The following is a 24752-nucleotide window of genomic DNA, read 5'->3' on the forward strand; positions in this document are numbered from 1 at the left end:
TCTGATCTTTTTGATCCAAAGCAATAATTATGAATAATTGGCATGAAACAAGCTAGATTATAGTTACCACTATTTGTCATTGAGTTGAACGATGGAACTCCTGCTGGGTGTTACCAGTACCAGGTCGTAGGTTGTTGCGTCACACCATCATTTACAAAGGCATATTTTGAAACTGGAGAACAGGTAATTTGGTATTGATTTTTGAAATAATTACAATCTTTTAGAAGGAAATGGATGAACAAGGTCAAGTTTCTTCTTGACTTCAATACTGGTGCTCTGAATATCTTGCCAAATACTGTATCTTTCAGTTTTCAAAAGGACTGAACTAACTCCCTTTATTCAATGTTTCTTAATATTTCCATAGGGATGTTTGAGACTGAAATAGTAGAGAATATGAATTTGTAATTTAATTTGGGTTTGTTATTTATTATGTAATCTCATCAGTTTTAGTTATTTACTATAGTATGTTTTGTGTATTTAAGAAATATCTGGCTCTTTTTCAGCCAAGTGACTCTTAAATGGGTCGGCACGGTGATGTAGTGGTTAGCACAACGCTTTACAGTACAGGCAACCCAGGTTCAATCCCCACTGCTCCCTGTAAGGAGTTTGTACGCTTTCCTCGTGCCCACGTGGGTTTCCTCCCACAGTCCAAAGATGTTCTTGTAGGAAGGTTAATTGGTCATTGTAAATTGTCCCATGGATAGGCTAGGGTTAAATCAGAGGGTTGCTGGGCAGTGTGGCTGGAAGGGCTGGAAAGGCCTGTTCTGTGCTGCATCTGAGTAAATAAATAATCTGTGCTTTACCTTGTTACTGTACCAGGAAGGACCAGGGTGGCAGGGAATCAGAACCAGGTTTAATATCGCGGGTATATGTCAGGAAAGGTTTTGTTTTGCAGCAGCGGTACATTGCAATACTTAACTATAATTTATAATAAGAATATACAGTATATAAAAAAATAAATAAGTAATGCAAAATAGTGAGGGAAAAAAATAGTGAGCTAGTGTTTCTGGGTTCATTGACCATTCAGAAATCTAATGGCGAAAGAGAAGAAGCTGTTCCTGAAGTATTGAGTGTGTGCCTTCAGGCTCCTGTTCCTCCTCCCTGAGCAGTGAGAAGAGAGCATGGTAAAGAAATAAAAATCGATACTGCTGTATTTCTCTCAGCAAAAATCAAGTTCTGCTCCAAGTCCTCTAAGCAAATACACTGTAGTGATCATTCTAACTGGTTGCATCACCGTCTAATACGGAGGGGCTACTGCACAGGATCGGAAAAAGCTGCGGAGGGTTGCAAGTTCACCTAGCTCCATCATGGGCACTAACCTCCACAGCACTGAGGACGACTTTGAAAGGTGCTGCCTCAAAAAGCCAGCATCCATCATTTTGGACCTCTGTCACCTGGGACATGCCTTCTTCTTACTACAATTATCAAAGAAGTATCAGGAGCATGAAGACACACACTCAACAATTCAGGAACAGCCTTTTCCATCCACCATCAGGTTTCTGAACAAACAATGAATCCATGAACACTACCTCACTATTTTTACTTATTTTTGCACTAATTATTTAATTTAACTTTTAAAATATGTTTCTTATTGTAATTTATTTTTTTTAATATATTGCACTGTACTGCTGCTGCAAAAGCAACAAATTTCACAGCATGTCAAATTTCAAAGTAAATTTTACTATCAAAGTACATATATGTCACTATATTCACATTAATTTTCTTGTGGGTATTTGCAACAGGTCTGTAGAATAGTAACTATAACAGGATCAATGAAAGATCAACCAGAGTGTAGTAGACAATAAATTGTGCAAATATAAATAAATGAGCAATAAATATTGAGAACATGAGATGAAGTGCTCTTGCAAGTGAGTCCATTGGTTGTGGGAACATTTCAATACTGGGGCAAGTGAAGTTGAGTGATAGTAAGCCTAATTCTGATTCTGAAATCCTGCATCATCCTGGTTTGGAAGAATACTGTTCTTTCCCTGGGCCAAGGCTCAGAGCTCCTCAACCAACAGTGCTGTTGATGTATCGTCAGTAACTGACTGCAGTGGTTTGAAGTAAAGAGGCTCTTTCCCCTCTGCGAATGCTGATGTTACTGTCATTCAGAACAGAGGACTAGCTATATGTCCAGTTCCACACCAGAAAGGAATCTGATCGGATACTGACAGACCTGCTGTATGGACAGCTGGCAGAAGCTGCATGTTTAGTAGGTTGCCCACAGCTTCGCTTCAAGGATGTCTGCACCCGGGATTTACATGACTGACAGTAGTGAAAACCGAGATGAAGAGACTGACATGATGAAGGAAGCCCTGAACACCACCAGAGATGGAGGATCTTCATTGTTGCCCTAAACGCCAGCAGCGTAATGGGCAGGAGATAAGATCAATCTAACCCTTCCCTCCTTATGTTGGCAGTCTGCCTGTGTAGTTCTTCAATGAGTTTGCACGTAAGTTCATTGCTAAACATCTGGCATGACTCTGTGTCCATCTGCACACATTATCAGACATTTTGGGTCAACTATCAACTTTTTTGGGTGACGAGGAGGAGATAGGTCTCTACCAAAGGAGGAGTAAGGCTGTCTGCTAGCCTGAAGGTCACTGTCAGACAAGGAACCCCTACCCCCTGCCGATCAAGGTCGAGTGAAGCTGTGGGAGCAGATGGTGGATGGTCTTGTGAGCAGTTGGTGCATTTCACAAGTCCTGGTCATGTGACTACTGACACCAGGCAGACAACCTTTGAAGAGTATTGATAATGTCTGGGGTCACCCGTCTTGTAAAGACACTGCCCAGAAGAAGACAATGGCAAACCACTTCTGTAGAAAAATTTGCCAAGAGCAATCATGGTTACCATGATCACCCACATCATACAACTCAGCACATAATGATGAAGATGATCAGCTTCTGCCTTTGGGAATAGCTAACCGCATGAACTTTGGATTAAATATTCAAATTGAGTAAATTCCGTCTAAAACTGGTGTACAGTCCTGTAGTGTTTTAATCATTAGGGATGGCACAGTAGGTTTTACATTACAGGTTCAATTCCTGTCCCTCTCTCTGAGGAGTATGTACATTCTCTCTATGGCTGTGTCAGTTTCCTCTGGGTGCTCCAGTTTCCTCCCACAGTCCAAAGATGGTACAGTTGCTAGGTTACTTGGTTATTGTAATTTGTTTTGTGATTAGGCTAGGATTAAATCAGGGGATAGTTGGGCAGCATGGCTCAAAGGGCCTATTCTGCGCTGTGTCTCAATAAGTAAAAATAACTAACTACTTTTATTTCTATTAACAGGTCAGCTAATGGATTAATACACATATGGAACTTAAAGACACACAGGGCAGATACAGTACTGGAAAGCCATGATAAAAATTCAGTATTATGGATACAAACATTGCAATGGAGATACTCTCTCATCAGGTTAGTATGCATTAGAATTTCACTACTTGGAAGCGGGATATACAGGAATGTAGATGTCTGCACAATTGTTGAAATTCCTGAGAACCACAATGTTTTAATGCAGAGGAAATTGACAGGTTAGTTTAGAATAACGCACCAGTCAGGGGTACCAAGGATGCATGTCCTGTATTGTTACCCCAAATAAGATCAATTAAACACACAAAATGGTGGAGGAACTCAGCAAGTCAGGCAGCATCTATGGAAAAGAATAAGCAATTGACGTTTCGAGCCAAAACCCTTCATCGAGACTGGAAAAGAAGAGGAGAAATCGGAGTAAGAAGGTGGGGACAGGGAAGGAGGAAGTACGAGGTGGTTGGTAATAGGTGACACTGGGGGGGGGTGAATTAAAGAGCTGGGTAGTTGATTGGTGAAGATATAAAGGGCAGGAGAAGGTGGAATCTGATGGGAGAGGATAGAAACAGTAAGGATTGAACTAGAAATCTCCCTGACACCTGAAGTTGAGGTTCTCATTTCTCATCTTACTGAGTTAACAAATACTTCAAATGGTTTAATTTAATATCAGAGAATGTATACAGTTCACAACCTGAAATTCTTACTCTTTACAGACATCCACGAAACAAGAAACCCTATAGAATGAATGATACAAAACATCAGAACATTGGATTGCCGGGTTATGGACTGTAGTTTTTGTTGGATTGCAGACCATAGTCTCTTTGGGGGCTTTGCTATTGCTTGCTTGGTGGGTGGTGGGTGCTGATACTTCCTGCTGGAACGAGTGGGGGGAGGGAAGGGGGGATGGTTGATGTTGCTTTGCTGCTAAAGTGTGTGGGGGGTTGGGGGACTTTCAGGGTTTTGATGTTTCTATCATTTATTCTTTAGGGTTTTCTGTTTTATGGATGTCTTTGAAAAGTAAGAGTTTCAGGTTGTATATTCTTTGATACTAAATGGAACCAGTGAACCTCAAAGTCCTTTCTCCCCCTTCTATCGCACAAGCAAACTTAAAAGGGAACTTCTTAAATAATTCAATAAGTAACAATGAATTGGAGAACATTATTTGTGTGAAACTAAATTTTTATCCCACTGATATTTGCTCTGTTTAAGCCAGGTGCCACCAACCTTTTTTAATGCTATGGCCCCCAACCATTAACTGAGGGATCCATGGACCCCAGTTTGGGATCCCCTGGTTTAAGTGATTTAGTGAGGACATATAAAGGTAGTTGAAGATACAATCTGTTTCCACTCAGTTTCAAATTTGTATCTTCCTCGGTATATTTTCTGCAGATTGTTTCACATAGAACTGCTAGGTCCTAGTTCATTCCAAATGATTCTGTCAAGCACTGTAGATCCACGCCAGTTCTCTGGGCGTAAACCAATTGAATTTGGCCCACTTTTAACTCGTGAATTTCCTCGGCCATTGACCCAGAAAGCCCATAGCCTTTGTCTAAGCTGGAGCCCAAACACAGCCTCAGCCCAGATCACCAGCAGGCTAGCTCGCTACTGCATCTCACTAGCAACTGAAAATAAGTCTTGGCAAGCAATTAAAGTTGCTCCAACCTCATGACATGAATTTCAATTTCTCCTTGTGGTGAACAAATTTGCCCCCTTCCCTCTTCCTCAATTCCCCACTCTGACCTTTTACCTCTTCTCACCTACATTTTACTTCCCCTGGGTCCCCTCTCCTTCCCTTTCTCCTCTTGTCCATACTCCTCTCCTGTCAGATTTCTTCCTTGACCTTTCTCACCCACCTTCCAGCTATCCTCCTTCCCCTCCCCCCACCTTTTTATTCTGGCACCTTTCCCCTTCCTTCTCAGTCCTGAAGAAGGGTCTCGACCCAAAATGTTAACTGTTTATTCTTTTCTGTAGATGCTGCCTGACCTGCTGAGTTCCTCCAGCATTTTGTGTGTGTAGCTTTGGATTTCCAGCACCTGCAGACTTTCTCATATTTATAATTAAATTTCCCTGACTTCATTGCATCATTATCACTGAGGCCTGACGTGGTCATTCTGTCAGAAACCTCAAAGTAGATGGTCAAAGTAGAACTGACAGTGCTTTGGGAAGAGCAGATTGAGGAGGTGTCTGAGCATAAAAAAGCCACATACCAGGAGCTGGTAGAGCAGTGCCAGAGACAAAGTTGGCGAGCACCATGTGAACATATAGAGGTGGGTGTAGAGGTTTTGCTGGCTACTCGCTGTACAGAACCTTCTCTCTCCTTGGCATTGCAGGGAGGGGTGGGGTGATGGGGGGGCTGCAAAGAAAAGAGCCATCAGGACTGCTGAGCGAGCCTTTAGATGGCTATGGATCAAGAGGTATGATCCTTGGAGCAATGCTACTGGGATACAAACCTGGCTGGGTCACCTGGGCAAGAGTGTCTGATGCTGAAAAACCCGAAACACCCGATGAAGATGATGATCACTGATCATGTGTCCCACCGTGTCCTAGGAACACCCGATGAAGATGATGATCACTGATGATGTGTCCCAGTGTGTCCTAGGAGCACCCGATGACCTGATCACTGATGATGTGTCCCTGCATGTCCTAGGAACACCCGATGAAGATGATGATCACTGATGATGTGTCCCAGCGTGTCCTAGGAACACCCGATGAAGATGATGATCACTGATGATGTGTCCCAGCATGTCCCAGGAACACCCGATGACCTGATCACTGATGATGTGTCCCAGCGTGTCCTAGGAACACCCGATGAAGATGATGATCACTGATGATGTGTCCCAGCGTGTCCTAGGAACACCCGATGAAGATGATGATCACTGATGATGTGTCCCAGCGTGTCCTAGGAACACCCGATGAAGATGATGATCACTGATGATGTGTCCCAGCGTGTCCTAGGAACACCCGATGAAGATGATGATCACTGATGATGTGTCGCAGCGTGTCCTAGGAACACCCGATGAAGATGATGATCACTGATGATGTGTCGCAGCGTGTCCTAGGAACACCCGATGAAGATGATGATCACTGATGATGTGTCCCAGCGTGTCCTAGGAACACCCGATGAAGATGATGATCACTGATGATGTGTCCCAGCGTGTCCTAGGAACACCCGATGAAGATGATGATCACTGATGATGTGTCCCAGCGTGTCCTAGGAACACCCGATGAAGATGATGATCACTGATGATGTGTCCCAGCGTGTCCTAGGAACACCCGATGAAGATGATGATCACTGATGATGTGTCCCAGCGTGTCCTAGGAACACCCGATGAAGATGATGATCACTGATGATGTGTCCCAGCGTGTCCTAGGAACACCCGATGAAGATGATGATCACTGATGATGTGTCGCAGCATGTCCTAGGAACACCCGATGAAGATGATGATCACTGATGATGTGTCCCAGCGTGTCCTAGGAACACCCGATGAAGATGATGATCACTGATGATGTGTCCCAGCATGTCCTAGGAACACCCGATGAAGATGATGATCACTGATGATGTGTCCCAGCGTGTCCTAGGAACACCCGATGAAGAAGATGATCACTGATGATGTGTCCCAGCGTGTCCTAGGAACACCCGATGACCTAATCACTGATGATGTGTCCCAGCGTGTCCTAGGATGTATCTTTGCATCAGGGAAGTGTATTTGCACCTGTGTGCATTTGATAAGATAGATGTGTATTGTACACAGTGCACAATGTGTATTATGTTAGCCTTTCTTTTAGCAATTCCTTTTCCAAAAGCTCCCTTCTGGAAAGTACTATAGGGTTGTTAGTCAAAACCTTCACACTATTTAAAAGATTTCTTCCCCCGACCCCCTAAGGCAGTTAATCTGATTAATCATTCTAGTTAGCCCACCCCATCCCCTCTGTCTCAGTGAGTGCACTGCACAAACTTCGAGCCACATTTAGTAATGCTGTTTACATTGTAGTTGCAGTAGCATGTCAAAGTCTTAGGCACATCTGCAATATGAAGATATTTTCAAAAATAATGAATTGACAAATTTACTTTAAGGAGCAGTAAACAGTAAAGAACTAAATGAAATCAAGCCCAAGAGCACATCAAACCCAATTTCCCTCGGGATCAATAAAGTATGACTACTGTGAGCAGCAGGGCCAGGATCCAAGAGAGAGGTATGATCCGGGGTTTGGAAGATATAAGCACTGGACATGATGGAAAAGGCCAGGGTTTCAGGGCCAGAGGCAAGGGATGCGCAGTTCAGCTCACTGCTCCATAAGGTTTACTCATCTCTGCACTGAGCTGAGGCTGTGGCCTTGTATGTAATGGGCTCCCGGATCGCTTCAGAGATGACGGGCTTTGTTGCTGTGGACTCAGTTGTTTGCTTGCTTTTATTGTTTGCATGATTTTTTCTTTTTTCTGCACATTAGGTGTTTCGTGGTCTTTTTTTAAAAACGTTTTCTGTTGGGTTCTTTGTTTTGTGGCACCTGTAAGGAGACGAATCTCAAGGTTGTATAATGTATCATCATCATCAGGTGCCATGCCCAGTTTGAGCTTTGACTGCCATGGCCCACACACTCCTGTTTCGGGTCAAGTGGATCAATTCATTGGTATTCATTTCCAGTTCTCTGGCTGCTGTCTCCATCATCTTTTGTCTTTGTCTTCCTCTTGCTTTCTTCCCTTCAATCTTTCCCATAATTACCATGCATTCTAACTCCTCTTTCCTAATCACATTTCCAATGAAGTTATGTTGCCTTTTCATGATCTCATACATTATTTCTCTTTTTGTGTTTGCTCTGTTCATGACATCCTCATTAGATATTCGTTTCGTCCATGATATTCTTTGCATCTTTCTCAAAAACCACATCTCTGCTACTACAATTCTTTTCCTCATGTTACTAGATATTGTCCAACATTCTGAGCCATATAACATAACTGGATAAACGTAACATTTCAGTACTCTGAGGTGGGTTGTCATGCCTAGTTTAGTGTTGGTCAGTATACTCTTCATTCTCATAAAGGTGTCTTTTGCCATCCCTATTCTTCCTTTGATGTTCATGTCGCACCTGCCATCTGATGTCACCCAGCTTCCTAAGTAGCAAAAGTTCTGTACTTGTTTTATGTCTTCCCCGTTTATTCTCAGCCTGCAGATAGGATTCTCCTTCTCTTTGGATACACCATACATTCTGTCTTTTTGCAATTGATAGACCCATTTTTGCACTTTTTTCAACAATTATATCAATTAAGTTTTGTAGTTCTTCCGCCGTACTTGCAATTAACACAGTGTCATCTGCATATCTGAAATTATTGATGTTTTCACCGCCAACATTGATTCCCAAGATGTCTCTTATTTTTTGTAATATTGTTTCACTATACACATTAAATAAATCAGGGGAGAAAACACACCCTTGTCTAATGCCTCTCTTGATTTTCGTAAACTGTCTCACTTCTCCATCTTTTCTTACAGCGGCAGTTTGTTCCCAGTACAGATTTCTGATTAGGCGGAGGTCTTTCGAATCTAGATCTAGAGTTTTCTGTAATATTTCAAGTACCTTATTGTGCTTCACTTTATCAAATGCTCTTGTGTCGTCGATAAAACAAACAAACAAATCTTTTTGCATTTGAATAGCTCATTCTGATAGTATCCTTACATCAATATTGCATTTCTTGTACCGTTGTCTTTCACAAAACCGCATTGTTCTTTACCTATTTCAGCTTGTATCTTACTTTTAGCTCTAAGTATAATAGTTTGATAATAAATGTACTTCGAAATTTGTGCTTTATTTGGTGTGACCCCCCCCCCCCTTTGTCTTTAAAGCTGCATTAGTTCCCTTAGGTACAATGTCGTGCAGTTTTAAAAGAAAATCAGTTTGTAGATGTTTCAGTCATCTTGGAGAATATGCAACAGTTCTTCTGCAGACATTGGGGTTGCTCAGCAATCTCTTAATTTAATCCTAACCTAATTCCAGGGCAAAATACAATGACCAATGAGCCTACTGTAACGCCCTGGTAAAGGTTTCAGTGCTAACGTAATAGTCTTTCTGTAGAAGCAGTGTTTGGGTTATGGTTAGAGATAACGGGTGCTTTGGAACGCGAGCCGTCCAATCAGGGGAGGGTTTTTTTTGTGTGCCTGACACTCATATGAATGGGGTCTTTTGTTCGGCTGGAGATGAAGACAGAAGATACTGAAGAGAACCGGTCATAGGATTCGACCTGGTGGGGACTGTGATTCGATGGAGCAAGGGGCAGGAGTCTACTGAGGATCAGATGAATATGACTTTTGGAAGAGTTGAGCTCCAACCTATGCACATTTGACTGTTTAATTATAATGGGCTTTTTTTTGTTTTTTTCTACTTTCTTTACTAACCCTTTAGTTAAGTTAACTTTCATGGTTGGCTGGCGGTGCAGTGAGATCAGTGCCTGGCTCGAGAACGGAAGTTCCTGAGTTCGATCCAGCGACAGACCGCACCCGTGCGTGCTCTCCATCCGCGCCAGGTTGATGTTGAGCTCACAACTCAGCCTCGTAAAATAATACTGCGAAATGTCTGTGCGAGGAGTGACGCCCCACACAGCCTTTCGAACTGCACCTTGTAAGGCATGAAAATGCCCGACGCTGGCCTCTCAGTTCTGAGTCGACGTCGTCGTCATCATCATCATAAATATAATTCCTATAATCATATGCACTGTGCTGTCTGTTATTTCTTGGCAGTGAGTTGTAACAGGGTAGCAAATTACACAGAATTCACTCAAGCTGGAGTTTGGGTGGGAGAGTCGTCCCAATCTTACGGATTTGGCGGGACCTGAGTGTGTATTCCCTAGACTCATGCAGCCCAAGGAAGCTGGGGTTTCACTACCAACTGATATGTCTTGGGACTGGGGGCAGGAACCAGAGAACCCAGAGGAATCCCACACAGTCTTTATAGCTGCTGAATGTTGCTTTTTTGTTGCATGTTGCACCCTGACAACATGCCACAGCAAATTCCTATACATGTAAATGTATATGGTGAATAAAATTGATCCTTGACCCTCTAGACTTGATTGCATTGACTGAGTAGTCGCTGATGTATATAACACAATTGACTAAGATAGAAGGTCACACATAAATTGGTTCCAGAGGCCATGAATTTGTATACAGATGGGATCTGCTTTGGGAGAAAATCAGTAGTGTGACTTGAACAATGATCCGGATTTGTTAAAAAGAAAAAAGAAATTGCCTAATCGAGGTGGTGGGGACCAGGTGCCAGAATGTACCAAATTAGAATCAGGTTTAATATCTCTGGCATATGTTGTGAAATTGGTTAACTTTGCAACAGCAGTACAATGCAATACATAATAATAGAGAACTTACAGTAAGTATATAATAGAAACATAGAAACACAGAAAACCTACAGCACAATACGGGCCCTTAGGCCCACAAAGCTGTGCCAAACATGTTCTTACCTTAGAAATTACCTAGGGTTTCCCGTAGCCCTCTATTTTTCTGAGCTCCATGTACCTGTCCAGGAGTCTCTTAAAAGACCCTATCGTATCCACCTCAACCACCATCACTGGCAGCCCATTCCACGCACTCACCATTGTCTGCATAAAAAAACTTACCCCTGACATCTCCTCTGTACCTACTTCCAAGCACCTTAAAACTGTGCCCTCTTGTGCTAGCCATTTCAGCCCTGGGAAAAAGCCTCTGACTATTCACACGATCAATGCCTCTCATCATCTTGTACACCTCTATCAGGTCACCTCTCATCCTCCATCACTCCAAGGAAAAAAGGCTGAGTTCACTCAATCTATTCTCATAAGGCATGCTCTCCAATTAATGCAATATCCTTGTGATTCTCCTCTGCACCCTTTCTGCGGTTTCCACATCCTTCCTGTAGTGAGGCAACCAGAACTGAGCACCGTACTCCAAGTGGGGTCTGACCAGGATCCTATATAGCTGCAACATTACCTCTCAGCTCCTAAACTCAATCCCACAATTGATGAAGGCCAATACACCGTATGCCACCTTAACCAGAGTCAACCTGCGTAGCTGCTTTGAGTGCCCTATGGACTTGGACACCAAGATCTCTCTGATCCTCCACACTGCCAAGAGTCTTACCATTAATACTATATTCTACCATCATATTTGACCTACCAAAATGAACCACCTCACACTTACCTGGGTTGAACTCCATCTGCCACTTCTCAGCATAGTTTTGCATCCTATCAATGTCCTGCTGTAACCTCTGACAGCCCTCCACACTATCCACAACACCCTCAACCTTTGTGTCATCAGCAAGTTTACTAACCCATCCCTCCACTTCCTCATCCAGGTCATTTATAAAAATCATGAAGAGAAGGGGTCCCAGAACAGATCCCTGAGGCACACCACTGGTCACTGACCTCCATGCAGAATATGACCCGTCTACAACCACTCTTTGCCTTCTGTGGGCAAGCCAGTTCTGGATCCACAAAGCAATGTCCCCTTGGATCCCATGCCTGCTTACTTTCTCAATAAGCCTTACAATGGGGTACCTTGTCAAATGCCTTGCTGAAATCCATATACACTACATTTATATGCATATTAAATAGTTAAATAAGTAGTGCAAAGAATAAGAAATAAAAAAGTAGTGATGTAGTGTTCACGGGTTCAACGTCCATTTAGAAATTAAATGGTAGAGGGAAAGAAGCAGTCCCTTTGACCCTGTACTCCCTCATACAAGCCCTCCCCCCATACCAGATAGTTATGCAGCCAGTTAGAACGTTCTCCACGGTACATCTGTAGAAATTTGCCAGTATTTTTGGTAACATACCAAATCTCCTCAAACTCCTAATGAAATATAGCTATTGTTTTGTCTTCTTTCTAGCTGCATCGATATGTTGGGTCCAGGTTAGTTTCTCCGAGATAGTGATACCCAGAAACTTGAAACTGCTGACTTTCTCCACTTCTGATCCCTCTATGAGAACTGAATCTGATGTTTGGACGATTTAATTGCCAGGCTGAATTGGAACGGTCAGGTACAGGCTAAATCGAGGCGGTGGGGTCCAGGCCCCAGAGCATATCAGAGTGACTGAACCCGATGTTTGGGTGATTTAGTAGCCGGACCAGATTGGGGCCCAAGGCGAGGGATGGGCTGGTTCTGCTCTGTGTTGAACTAGGGGTCTATGGACAGGACCGTTTTAGTAGACTTCAGTTCAGAATGCTATTTACTTGTGTTTATTGTTTGCATGATTTGTTTTTTTTTTGGGTGGTTGATGATCTTTAAGAAATTTTTTTTGGGGTCTCTTTGTTTTGTGGCTGCCTGTAAGGAGTCGAATCTGAAGGTTTTTAATGTATACTTACTTTGATAATAAACGTACTTTGAACTTTGAAATAATAAGTCATGGGTTGAATGCTAATTTTAAAATCAGTGCAACTAAAACTTTGTTTGAACGGCAGATTATTGTTCATTTATTGAAGAAATGTGTTCAGCATCCTGCTTTGTGTTGATAGGTTCCATATTTTCTTCCAGCCAAGGTCGTGATTCGACTGTCTGCATGTGGGATCTAGCCGAAGGGCGTAAAATGGTCGTGGATTCCATTCCTCTGGATAGCTATGGATACTGCCAGTGTTCACTATTGGATAGAGGTGTTGGCAGCTACCTCTTAGCTTTGCCTGGCAAGGATTTGTCAGAGGTAACTCGATAGATCTGAGGGTCCTATTATACAGAGGTGCAGTATCCATAAGACATCGGAGTAGAGTTAGGCCATTCGGCTCATCAGTCTGCTCCGCCATTTCATCATGATTGATCCATTTTTCCTCTCAACCCCATTCTTCCTGTAACCTTTCACACTCTGACTAATCAAGAACCTATCAACGTCCACCTTGAATAAGCCCAATGACCTGGCTTCCACAGCCGCCTGTGGCAACGAACTCACCATAAGACCATAAGGTATAGCAGCAGAATTAGGCCATTTGGTCCATCTAGTTTTCTCTGCCATTTCATCATGTTTGATTCATTTCTCTCTTAGCCCCAGTCTCCTGCCTTCTCCCTGTATCTCTCCATGCCCTGACCAATCAAGAATCTATCAAACTCTGCCCTAAATATACCCAATGACTTAGCCTCCATAGTCACTCACAGCAAAGAATTCCACAGATTCACCACCTTTTGGCTAAAGAAATTCCTCCTCACCTCTGTTCTAAATGAACGTCCCTCTATTCTGAGTCTCTGTCCCCGGTCCTGGACTCCCCCACTATAGGAGGCATCTACTCCACATCTGCTCTATCGAGGCCTTTCAGTATTTGAAAGGTTTCAATGAGATTCCCCTTATTCTTTTAAATTTCAGTGAGTAGGGGCCCAGCACCATTAAATACTCCTCAAATGACAAGCTTTTCAATCCTGAAATCATTTTTGTGAACCTCCTTTGAACGCTCTCCAATGTCAGCACATAATTTCTTAGATAAGGGCCCCAAATTTGCTAACAAAACTCTAAGTGAGACCTCGCCAGTGCCTTATAAAGCCTCAACATTACACCCTTGCTTTTATATTCTAGTCCTCTCGAACAAAAAAATTCCTCCTCATCTCTGTTCTAAAGGGACAGCCCGATATTTTGTGGCTGTGACCTCTGGTCCTAGATTCCACCACCATAGGAAACATCCTCTCCTGTAGTCAATCCATACTTAGGTTCTATTTATGCAAATTCCCCTGAAAATTTTGTTCTAATATTAATTTTCTCATGTTGTCTCGATTCCATTCTCTGTATGTAGTCAATGGCTTTGTTTTTAGAAACATAGAAAACCTACAGCACAATACAGGTCCTTCGGCCCACAAATCTGTGCTGAACATGTCCTTACCTTAGAAATTACCTAGGGTTACCCATAACCCTCTATTTTTCTAAGGTCCATGTACCTATCCAGGAGTTTCTTAAAAGACCCTATTGTATCCGCCTCCACCACCATCGCCGCCAGCCCATTCCACGCACTCATCACTCTCTACATAGTTTGGCACGGACTAGAAGGGCCGAGATGGCCTGTTTCTGTGCTGTAATTGTTATATGGTTATATGGTTAAAAAACTTACCCTTGACGTCTCCTCTGCACCTACTTCCAAGCACCTTAAAGTTGTGCCTTCTCGTGCTAGCCATTTCAGCCTTGAGAAAAAGCCTCTGTCTATCCACACGATCAATGCCTCTCATCACCTTATATACCTCTATCAGGTCACCTCTCATCCTCCGTCACTCCCAGGAGAAAAGGCCAAGTTCAGTCAACCTATTCTCATAAGGCATGGTCCCCAATCCAGGCAACATTCTTGTAAATCTCCTCTGCACCCTTTCTATGGCTTCCACATCCTTCCTGTAGTGAGGCAACCAGAACTGAGCACAGTACTTCAAATGGGGTCTGACCAGGGTCCTATGTAGCTGCAACATTGCCTCTCGGCTCTTAAACTCAATCCCATGACTGATGAAGGCCAATGCACCGTATGTCTTCTTAACCACAGAGTCAAACTGCGCAGCAGCCTTGAGTGTCCTATGGACTTGGACCCCAAGTCTTAAGCATATATATAGCTAAGATGCCTAAGACATTTGTACAGTACTATCGTATTTTTATGTATTGCACTGTACTGCTGCCACAAGAAAAACAAATTTCATGACAAATGTGAGTGATGATAAACCTGATTCTGATATGTGTCTCTATCGTGGACTGAAAGTGGGAAGGGGAGTGGAATCATGGTTGGGAAAAGGGGAAGGGAGAAGGAAGGGAGTGGGGAGCACTAGAGAGACATTCTGTAATGATCAATAAACCAATTGTTTGGGATCAAATGACCTTGCCTGGTGTCTCAGGGCTGAGTGTGTCTGCACCTACGCCAGCCCCTGGCACACCCACATCATTTCATTGCAACATTGTGCATTGAGCCTGTACAAGTGATTATAAACTCAATGATCACTTTATTAAGTGCCTCTGTACTTAACATACTCCTGTATTTCTAGGTGCCATGTGTTGTGCATTCAGAGATGATGTTCTGCACACCACTGTTGTAAAGTGTGGTTGTTTGAGTTACTGTCACTTTCCTGTCAGCTTGAACCACTCCTGCCATTTTCCTCTGACCTCTCTTATTAACAAGGCATTTTTCCCCACAGAATTGCCACTCACTGTATGTTTTTTTTGTTTTTCAAACCATTCTCTGTAAAGTCCAGAGACTGTATGTAACTCCAGGATATCAACAGTTTCTGAGATGCACAAACCACCCTGTCTGGCACCAACAATCCCTGTCTCCTTCCCACTTTCAGTCCACGATAGAGAGACATTATAGAATCAAGTTTGTCATCACTCACTTAGGTCATGAAATTTGTTTTTTTTTTGTGGCAGCAGTAAAATGCAATACATAAAATTAATTACTTCAGTACTGTGTAAAAGTCTTAGACATTCTAGCTACATATATATATGCCTAAGACTTTTGCACTGTCCTGTATCTGAGATAAACTCTTTAGATTTGTACTCTGTAAATGCCAAACTATAGGGGTAACATGAAGGGGAACTTCTTTACTCAGAGAGTGGTAGCTGTGTGGAACGAGCTTCCAGCAGAAGTGGTTGAGGCAGGTTTGAAGTTGTCGTTTAAAGTTAAATTGGATAGATATATGGACAGGAAAGGAATAGAGGGTTATGGGCTGAGTGTAGGTTGGTGGGATTAGGTGAGAGTAAGAGTTCGGCATGGACTAGAAGGGCCGAGATGGCCTGTTTTTGTGCTGTAATTGTTATATGGTTATATTGTAATAAATGTATCACTTTTGACAGATAATGTTTCTGAAATAAAAATAATTGTTGTCCGATATCCTGTTTGCACTAGAGTAAACCAGTTTGTTTATATTCAAAAACACAATGATGGTATTGATTGAGACACAGTGGGGATAATCCATATCTCAAGTAGTGACAATAGAGTTTTACTTCCCTATGAGAAAACTGTGTTTTCTAAGTATTGCCAGATTGTTGCCGATGGCTTTCTGTGTAAGTTAGAGCCTGTAGGCCTGGCATACCATTATATTAATTGCTTTTATACTATTTACCATCTTTCTAAAAATATAGATGACAGCTTGGTGTTTTCTAGTTATTGCCATATTTCTGCCAATGGCTTTTTGTGTAGGCTACAGCCTGTAAGACTGGTGTGCCATTAAATTAATTGTCATTATTATATTTAACTCCCTTCTTAAAATACAGGTTAAGATTGTAGATTTACCTAACAAGACGCCAGTCTGGACCCTAAGTCCACCAAAAGATGCTAAACTGGGCATGCCGATGTGTCTGAAGCTCTGGCAGGTAAAACACACTGAACGCATCGCAGAAGTCTATGTGCTGACTCATTTTGCCTTGAGCATGTGATTCATGTTTTGTTCAGCTGTTATTTTTTCTGTTTTCAGCTTGTCTCCCGTTCATCCGCAAAACTAATTTTTTTTTGGAACACAGATGCACTTATTGTTGCAGACGGTCGGACAACAGGCGCTGTTTGTTTCGTGCTAAGTGCATGGGTGAGGGCAGAGGGGTGACTGGGTTGTTGGCTGAGAAGTTTGGCACTTTGTCAATGTCAGGAACAGGAAATAATAATATTGACTTTAGACTATTTTGTGATTAGCAAGATATTCTTTAAAAAAGATGTTTAATTACAAAGCTACTGGTTAGGTACTTTTAATAATAATGATTCTAAACCAGTGAGATCTAGAGTAATCATAAATGGTCTAGGCTCTATACTTAATTGACTGAATGTGGAATGGTATACAGTACTGTGCAAAAAAACTTAGGCACATGTATATAGTTAGGGTGCCTAGGACAGTACTGTATTTGTCAATGTGGAGCGGAGAGAGAGTTTGTAAATCTTGAGGGAACAAAGGATGTTGGGATTGGGGCGGGTGGAGTGCCGTGGGAGGGGTGTGGGGCAGGTGGCAGAGAAGGAGTGGTAGGGGTGGCGCAGGTGCAGACACACCCAGCCCTGAGACACCAGGCAAGGTCACTTGATTCCAAACAATTGGTTTATTGCTCATTACAGAATGTCTCTCTGGTGCTCCCTCCCTCCCCTCTCCCTTCCCCTTTTCCCAACCATGATTTCCCTCTCCCTTCCCCTTTTCCCAACCATGATTTCCCTCTCCCTTCCCCTTTTCCCAACCATGATTTCCCTCTCCCTGGCCCTTCCCACTCTCAGTCCACAATAGGGACCCATGACACGGTAGTGTAGTGGTTAGCATAATGCTTTACAGTACCAGTGACCCGGGTTCAATTCCCATCACACAGTAGTGTAGTGGTTAGCATAATGCTTTACAGTACCAGTGACCTGGGTTCAACTCCCATCACTGCCTGTAAGCAGTTTGTACGTTTTCTCCGTGACCACATGGGTTTCCACTTGGTGTTCTGGTTTCTTCCCACAGTCCAAAGACATATTGGCTGGTAGTTTAATTGGTCATTGTAAATTGTCCCGGTTTAGGTGAGGGTTAAATCGGGGGTTGCTGGGCCGCGTGGCTCGAAGGGCCGCAGGGGCCTGCTCTGTGCTGTATATCAATAAAGAAGAAAAAAGAATATCCGAATCAGGTTTATTGTCACGCATGGACATCATGAATTTTATTCTGCTGCAGCTGTACACTGCAATACATAAAATTACTACAGCACTGTTGCAACATCTTATATGTTCCTAAGGCTTTTGCACAGTACTGTATATGGGCAGTCCAACATTACACACAAGTAAATATGTGTTTCTAAAATTACACAAATTAACTTATTGTTGAAAAATGTTTCTTGTAAACTTTTATTTACTTGCTATTGGCACATAGTAATTACAGTTTAACAGGGGGAAAAGTACTTGATGACAAAACTAAAAATATCAGCAGTGGCTTCGCTTTTGATGCAGGGTCCTGTTTTTATATTATTGAAGTCTTTCTTGGGCCTGTGGACAAAGGAATTTGTGGCACATCTCATTTGTCTTCTCAGAGCACCGTCCTCTGGAATTTGATGTAGTTTTGCTGATGAACCGTTTGAGATTTTTTCCATCCATCTCAGCTTGTCTCTATGTCGTTTGACTGCTTCTTAATGCTCCATACCTGTTGTACTGGGTACCCTTCACCCTAATGTGACTTTTATTAGTATTGTGGAAAAACATGCACTTATTAAGCAGTTTATTTTAACTTATTTATCCTTGGCTAAAATTTGAACTCATTGGGGGACGGCAAACCATTTTTAATAATCGTATTATTATTAATTGCCTGTTATGCTGCTGGCATTTAAGGCAGCAATGAAAGTCCTCCATCTCTGTCTGTCTTTGGCCACATAGAAGGGATCTTCAATTTGTTTCCATAACAATTTTTTTGTTTGACCAGTCAGGATTGTTAGCCCCGAGCTGAACCCCTGAACCTGGAGGACCAGTGGACCACTTTTAGTTTGACCTCTTCCCTTTGACCTGTTTGTTATGGGATACCTGACTAAGAATCAAAGCACAAGGCCCTGATTCCAGCCAATATAGCTTTCCGGGTCATTGAGGCATGCAAGCGTCCAAACCCTACAACAACGTTGTGGTCCTCTTGGAGTTTTTAATAGCAATAACGCACACAAAATGTTGGGGGAACTCAGTAGGTCAGACAGCATCTATGGAAAGGAGTAAAGCGTCAACATTCTGGGCTGAGTCTTGATGAAGGGTCATTCAGTTCATTACTACTTTCCATAGATGCTGCCTGACCTGCTGAGTTCCTCTGGATTTCCAGCATCTGCAAAATCTAAGTTGCTGGTGAACGCAGCAGGCCAGGCAGCATCTCTAGGAAGAGGTACAGTCGACGTTTCAGGCCGAGACCCTTCGTCAGGACTAACTGAAGGAAGAGTTAGTATCTGTAAAATCTCCTGTGTTTACCTTTTTAATAGCTGTAGTTTCTATGGATTCCATTATACATTTAATAATCCACAATGCACTGTGATTTATTAAATAAAGGTAAAATATAATGTGAACAAAAGTGTTAGACACATATATATAGCTAAGGGGCCTAAGACTTTTGTACAGTACTGTATTTGTCCATGTGTGGTGGAGAGCAAGTTTGTTTTTCTGGTGAGGCTGGAAAGTCGCAGGAAGGGTTTGGCACAGGTGGCAGAGGAGTGCCAGGGACGGGGGCGGGTAGTGCGGGTGCAGACATGCCCAGCCCTGAGACACCAGGCAAGGTCATTTGATTCCAAACAATTGGTTTATTGATCATTACAGAATGTCTCTCTGGTGTTTCCCACTCCCTCCCCTCTCCCTTCCCCAGCTATATAAATGTGCTTAAGACTGTTGCACAGCACAGTACTGTAATAATAGGAATCAATGAAAATATAAAAAAGGCTAAAAGGAGCAAACAGAAATAAAAGAGAAATAATCAGTTGCAAGATATTCTCAACAATAATTCTAGCTCTAGAAACACTATGTTGAAACACTTCTTGAAACACTTATGTTATCAGACATAATACAGTAAATTTCTGATCATCAGGCATGCCCAGGTCTTTGTTGGTGCTGGCCTGATCAACTTTTCAAGACAAGGGATGGTTATTTTTATCAGTATCCTAATTTGGCAAATGGTGGATGTTGGCCATGGTTGGCAGCTCATCTGGGAGAAGGAAAATTCTGATCTCAAACCTATGCTGCCTGTACCCACTCATGGGGAAGCCATTGTGAGTAAACCCCAAGGGAAACATCTGGAGGTAAGGCTGTCCTCCCTGGAGTTCAGTGGAGCTCCGAGACCACAAGACCATAAAATATAGAAGCAGAATTAGGCCATTTGGCCCATCGAGTCTGCTCCACCACTTCATCGTGGCTGATCCAACTTTCCTCTCAGCCCCAATTTCCTGCTTTCTCCCCGTATCTCTTCATGTCCTGACCAATCAAGAATCTATCAAAGGATTCAACTTGGCCACCCAGCTGCCTGTGACAAAGAATTCCACAGATTCACCACTTTCTGGCTAAAGAAATTCCTCCTCATCTCCATTCTAAAAGGACATCCTTTTATTCTGAGGCTGTGTCCTCTGGTCTTAGACTCTCCTATCATAGGAATCCTCCTCTCCACATCCACTCTATCAAGGCCTTTCACCATTCGTTAGGTTTCAATGAGGTCACCCTCCTGAATTCTAGTGAATACAGGCCTTGAGCCATTTAACGCTCTTCATATGACAAGCCGTTCAATACTGAAATGATTTTTGTGAACTCTTGAACCCTCTCCAATTTCAGCACATCCTTTCTAAGATGAAGGGCCCAAGACTGCTCACAATAAAGTCACAGCAGTACATCCTTTTATATTCTAGTCCTTTTGAAATGAATGCAAACATTGCATTTGCCTTCCTCACCATAGACTCAACTTGCAAATTAACCTTTAGGGAACCCTGCACGAAGACGCTTAAGTCCCTTTGGGCCTCTTTTTTCTGTATTTTTTCTCCATTTAGAAAATAGTCAACCCTTTCATTTCTTCTACCAAAGTGCGTGACCATGCACTTCCCTACTACACTCTATTCCATCAGCCACTTCCTTGCCCATTCTCAGAATCTGTGTAAGTCCTTCTCTAGCCTCACTACTTCCCCAAAAACACCTGCCCCTCCACCTATCTTCATATCGTCAGCAAACTTTGCAACAAAGCTAACAATTCCATCATCCAAACCGTTGACATATAATGTGAAAAGGAGCAGTCCCAACACAGACCCCTGTGGAACATCACTAGTCACCGGCAGCCAAACAGAAAAGGTTCCCTTTATTCCCACCCTTCACCTCCTGTCAATTAGCCACTGCTTTATCGCTGCTAGAATCTTTCTTGTAATACCATGGGCTCATAGCAGCTTCATGTGTGACACCTTGTTAATGGCCTTCTGAAAATCCAAGTATACAGTTTTAACCAGTTCTGCTTTGTCTATCCTGCTTGTTATTTCTTCAAAGAATTCCAACAGATATCTCAGGGAAGATATTCCCTTGAGGAAACCATGCTAACTACAGCCTATTTTATTATGTGTCTCCAAGTACCCTGAGAGGTCATCCTTAAGAATCGATTCCAACATCTTCCCAACCACTGAAGTCAGGCTAACTGGTCTATGGTTTCCTTTCTTCTGCCTCTTTCACTTCTTGAAGAGTGGAAAGACATTTGCAATTTTCTAGTCTTCTGGAACCGTTCCAGAATTTAGTGATTCTTAAAAGATCATTACTAATGCCTCCATGATTTCTTCAGCCACCTCTTTCACAACCTCCTTCTGGTCCAGGTGATTTAACTGCCTTCAGAAGTTTCAGTTTGCTAATAACCTTCTGTCTAGTTATGGTAACGTCACACAATTCTTGACCCCTGATACCTGGAACTTCCGCTATACTGCTAGTGTCTTCCACAGTGAAGGCTGATGCAAAATACTTTCTCAGTTCATCCGCCATTTTGTTGTCCATTGCACAACACCCAATCCGGAAAAGCTGATCCTCTCGTGGGCTCACCCATGAGCTGTTCTCCAGCATTGTCGTCCAGCAGTCCGATATCCACTCTCACCGCTCTTTTACACTTTATATATCTGAGGAAACCTTTGAAATCCTCTTCAATATTATTGGCTAGCTTACTTTCGTTTTCCATTTTTACCTTCTTAATGACTTTTTTTAGCTGCCTTCTGTTTGTTTTTAAAAGCTTCGTAATCCTTTAACTTCCTACTAATCTTTGTTCTGTTATATGCCCTCTCTTTGGCTTTTATGTTGGCTTTGACTTCCCTTGTTAGCCACAGCTGTGTCATCTTGCCTTTGGAATACTTCTTTCTCTTCGGCATGTACGTATGCTGTGCTTTCTGAACTGCTTCCAGAAACTACAGACATTGCTGCTATGCTGTCATCCCTGCCAGTTTTCCAATCAGTTCTGGCCAACTCCTCTCTCATGCCTCTGTAATTCCATTTACTTCACTATAATACTGATATATCTTACTTTAGCTTCTCCTCAAACTTCAGGGTGAATTTGATCATATCATGATCACCATCCCCAAAGGGCTTTTTAAATTTATGTTCTCTTAATTCTGGTTCATTGCACAACACACAATTTAGAAAAGCTGATCCCCTCGTGGGCTCAACCATGAGCTGCTCTAAAAAGCCATCTCATAGGCACTCTAGAAATTCCCCCTCTTGGAATCCAGCACCAACCTGATTTTCCCAATCTACCTGCATATTGCAATCCCCATGACTGTTGTAACATTGGTGTGCATTTTCTATTTCCTGTTGTAATTTGTAGACCACTTCCTTACTACTGTTTGGGGGTCTATATACAACTCCCACCAATGTCTTTTTGCCTTTGCAGTTTCTTAACTCTGTCCACACTTTCCAATCCTATATCACCTCTCTCGAATGACTTGATTTCACGTTTCACCAAAAGAACAACACCACCCTGTCTGCCTTCTTGCCAGTCCTTTTGATACAATATGTATTCTTGGACATTAAGCTCCCAGCTATAATCTCCTTTCAGCCATGAGCTGCAAATTCATCTACCTTATTTTGTATACTGCACCCATTGAAATACAGCACCTTCAGTCCTGTATTCACCTTTTTAGATTTTGTCAGCCTTTTACGTTTCAACTCATCCTGTTGACTGCAATTTTGCCCTATCAACAGCCTCTCCTCACTACACATTGCCTCTTTTTGTAAACCAGCTACCTCATCTTCAGCACTATCATCCACCTTTCCTACGTCACCTCTTGCATTGAAATATGGGGAGCTCAGGGCTCTAGTCACCCCATGCTCAAACTTTGTGTGAGGTCTTACCAACATGTTTCTTTCTGCAGTCTCTCCACTAACTGTTCTGGCACTCTGGATCCCATGTCCCTGCAGCTCTGGTTTAAGCCCCACCATGTGTGCAGCATTAACAAACCCTCCTGCTAGGATATTAGTCCTTCTCTAGCTTCAGGTGTAAACCGTCCCTGGGAGAGAGCCCAATGATCCAAAAATCTTATGCCCTTCCTCCTACACCAATTCCTTAACCAGGTTTAAAACTGTATAATCTTCCCAATTCTGGCCTAATTAACATGTGGCATGGGTTGCAATCTTGAGATTACTACTCTGGAGGTCCTGTCCTTGAATTTAGCACCTAACTCCTTGAACTCCCTATGCAGAACCGCATCACTCATCCTACCTACATGGACCACGACTTCTGGCTGTTCACCCTCCCACTCTTGCGAACGTCGCTGGTGCTTATCTATATCGGTGTCCGTCATTCCTTTAGATTCATCAGCTGCATGGAGAGAAGGAGCCTCTTGCAAGGGCAACAGCTTGCTCTCCATATTGTACTGCCCTGGCTTGTGTATGACAGCTAGGACACAACATCCATGGTCAACCCTGAGCAACGGATGTGTTGTTCATTGTTTCTTCATTTAATAAAATATCTCACTAATCTACCTATGTAACATCCTGGCACAATAAGAGCCAATAACAGGATAAATGACTATACAAAAAGGGTTCCCAACCTTTTTTATACCATTAAGCAAGGGGTTTTTGGACTCCAGGTCAGGAACCCCTTCTCGACAAGGTTTATTTATAATCTTTGAGAGAACGAGCACTGCGTGCTTTCTGTTATTTCGATTAACAGGTAAAATCCTCCCAACCACTTGAGTACATGTACATGAACGTGAAACACTGTCTCAAGAAAGCAGCATCCATCATCAGGGACCCCTGCCACCTAGGATATGCTCTCTTCTCACTGCTGCCATCAAGAAGAAGATACAGGAGCCTCAGGACTCACATCACCATGTTCAAGAACAATTATTATCCCTCAACTATCAGGCTCTTGAACCAAAAGGGATAACTTCACTTAACTTAACTTGCCCCCATCTTTGAAACGTTCCCACAACCAATGGACTCACTTTCAAGGACACTTCATCTCATGTTCTAGATTCTTATTGCTTATTTATTTATTATCAAGCTTTGACCAGCAACTAATCCAGACATCGGAAGTTTGAGAGGAGGAGATTTCATTCAGATCCACCACTCGAGTAAAAAAGAGTGCAGCGTGTCATGGCAACATGATAGAGCTTTGACCGGCGACCAATCCACATTTGAGATTGATTAACAAGAGCAAATTAAAGGAAAGCAGGGGCAAGCACAGCAGCCATCGTCTGAGTGGACAGAATCAGAGTGGTGATCTTGAGGCTTTAGTTCTTCGAGGCTTCAGCGACGGGAGGCTTCAGTCAGAGAAAGCAAAAAAAAAGTTGTAGGTTAAGTTTTTTTTCCCCTTCCCTTCTTTACATCTGCTCTGCTAGGACAGTAGTGCTGTCAGGCAGAATAGTTGAATGTTCCTCTTGTGAGAAGACATGGAGACCTCCAGTGTCCTTGACAACTACAACTGTGAGAAGTGCATCCAGCTGCAGCTTCTAACAATCCATGTTAAGGAGTTGGAGCTGGAGCTGGACAAACTCTGGATCACTTGGGAGGCTGAAGGGTTGATAATTGGACATATAGAAAGTTAGTTATACCAAAAGTACAGGAAAC

The 24752-nt window shown here is 42.7% G+C and overlaps 1 protein-coding gene across 6 annotated transcripts in view; it reads left to right on the plus strand.

The window, feature by feature from the left end:
* The window catches only part of gnb1l (guanine nucleotide binding protein (G protein), beta polypeptide 1-like), a 79310-nt gene that overhangs the window by 39600 nt on the left and 14958 nt on the right, over positions 1-24752 (plus strand). For 3 of the 6 annotated variants that reach the window (XM_072240871.1, XM_072240870.1, XM_072240875.1), the window contains 3 exons: positions 3292-3417; positions 12817-12979; positions 16496-16594. In XM_072240871.1, the coding sequence (XP_072096972.1) occupies positions 3292-3417; positions 12817-12979; positions 16496-16594 (388 nt within the window). Of the gene's footprint in view, positions 1-3291; positions 3418-7371; positions 7504-12797; positions 12980-16495; positions 16595-24752 lie in introns of those variants that run through there. The other 3 variants (XM_072240874.1, XM_072240873.1, XM_072240872.1) reach the window with 2 other exon arrangements.

The sequence above is a fragment of the Mobula birostris genome, chromosome 22, assembly GCF_030028105.1.
Source record: "Mobula birostris isolate sMobBir1 chromosome 22, sMobBir1.hap1, whole genome shotgun sequence".
NCBI classification, from domain to species: domain Eukaryota; kingdom Metazoa; phylum Chordata; class Chondrichthyes; order Myliobatiformes; family Myliobatidae; genus Mobula; species Mobula birostris.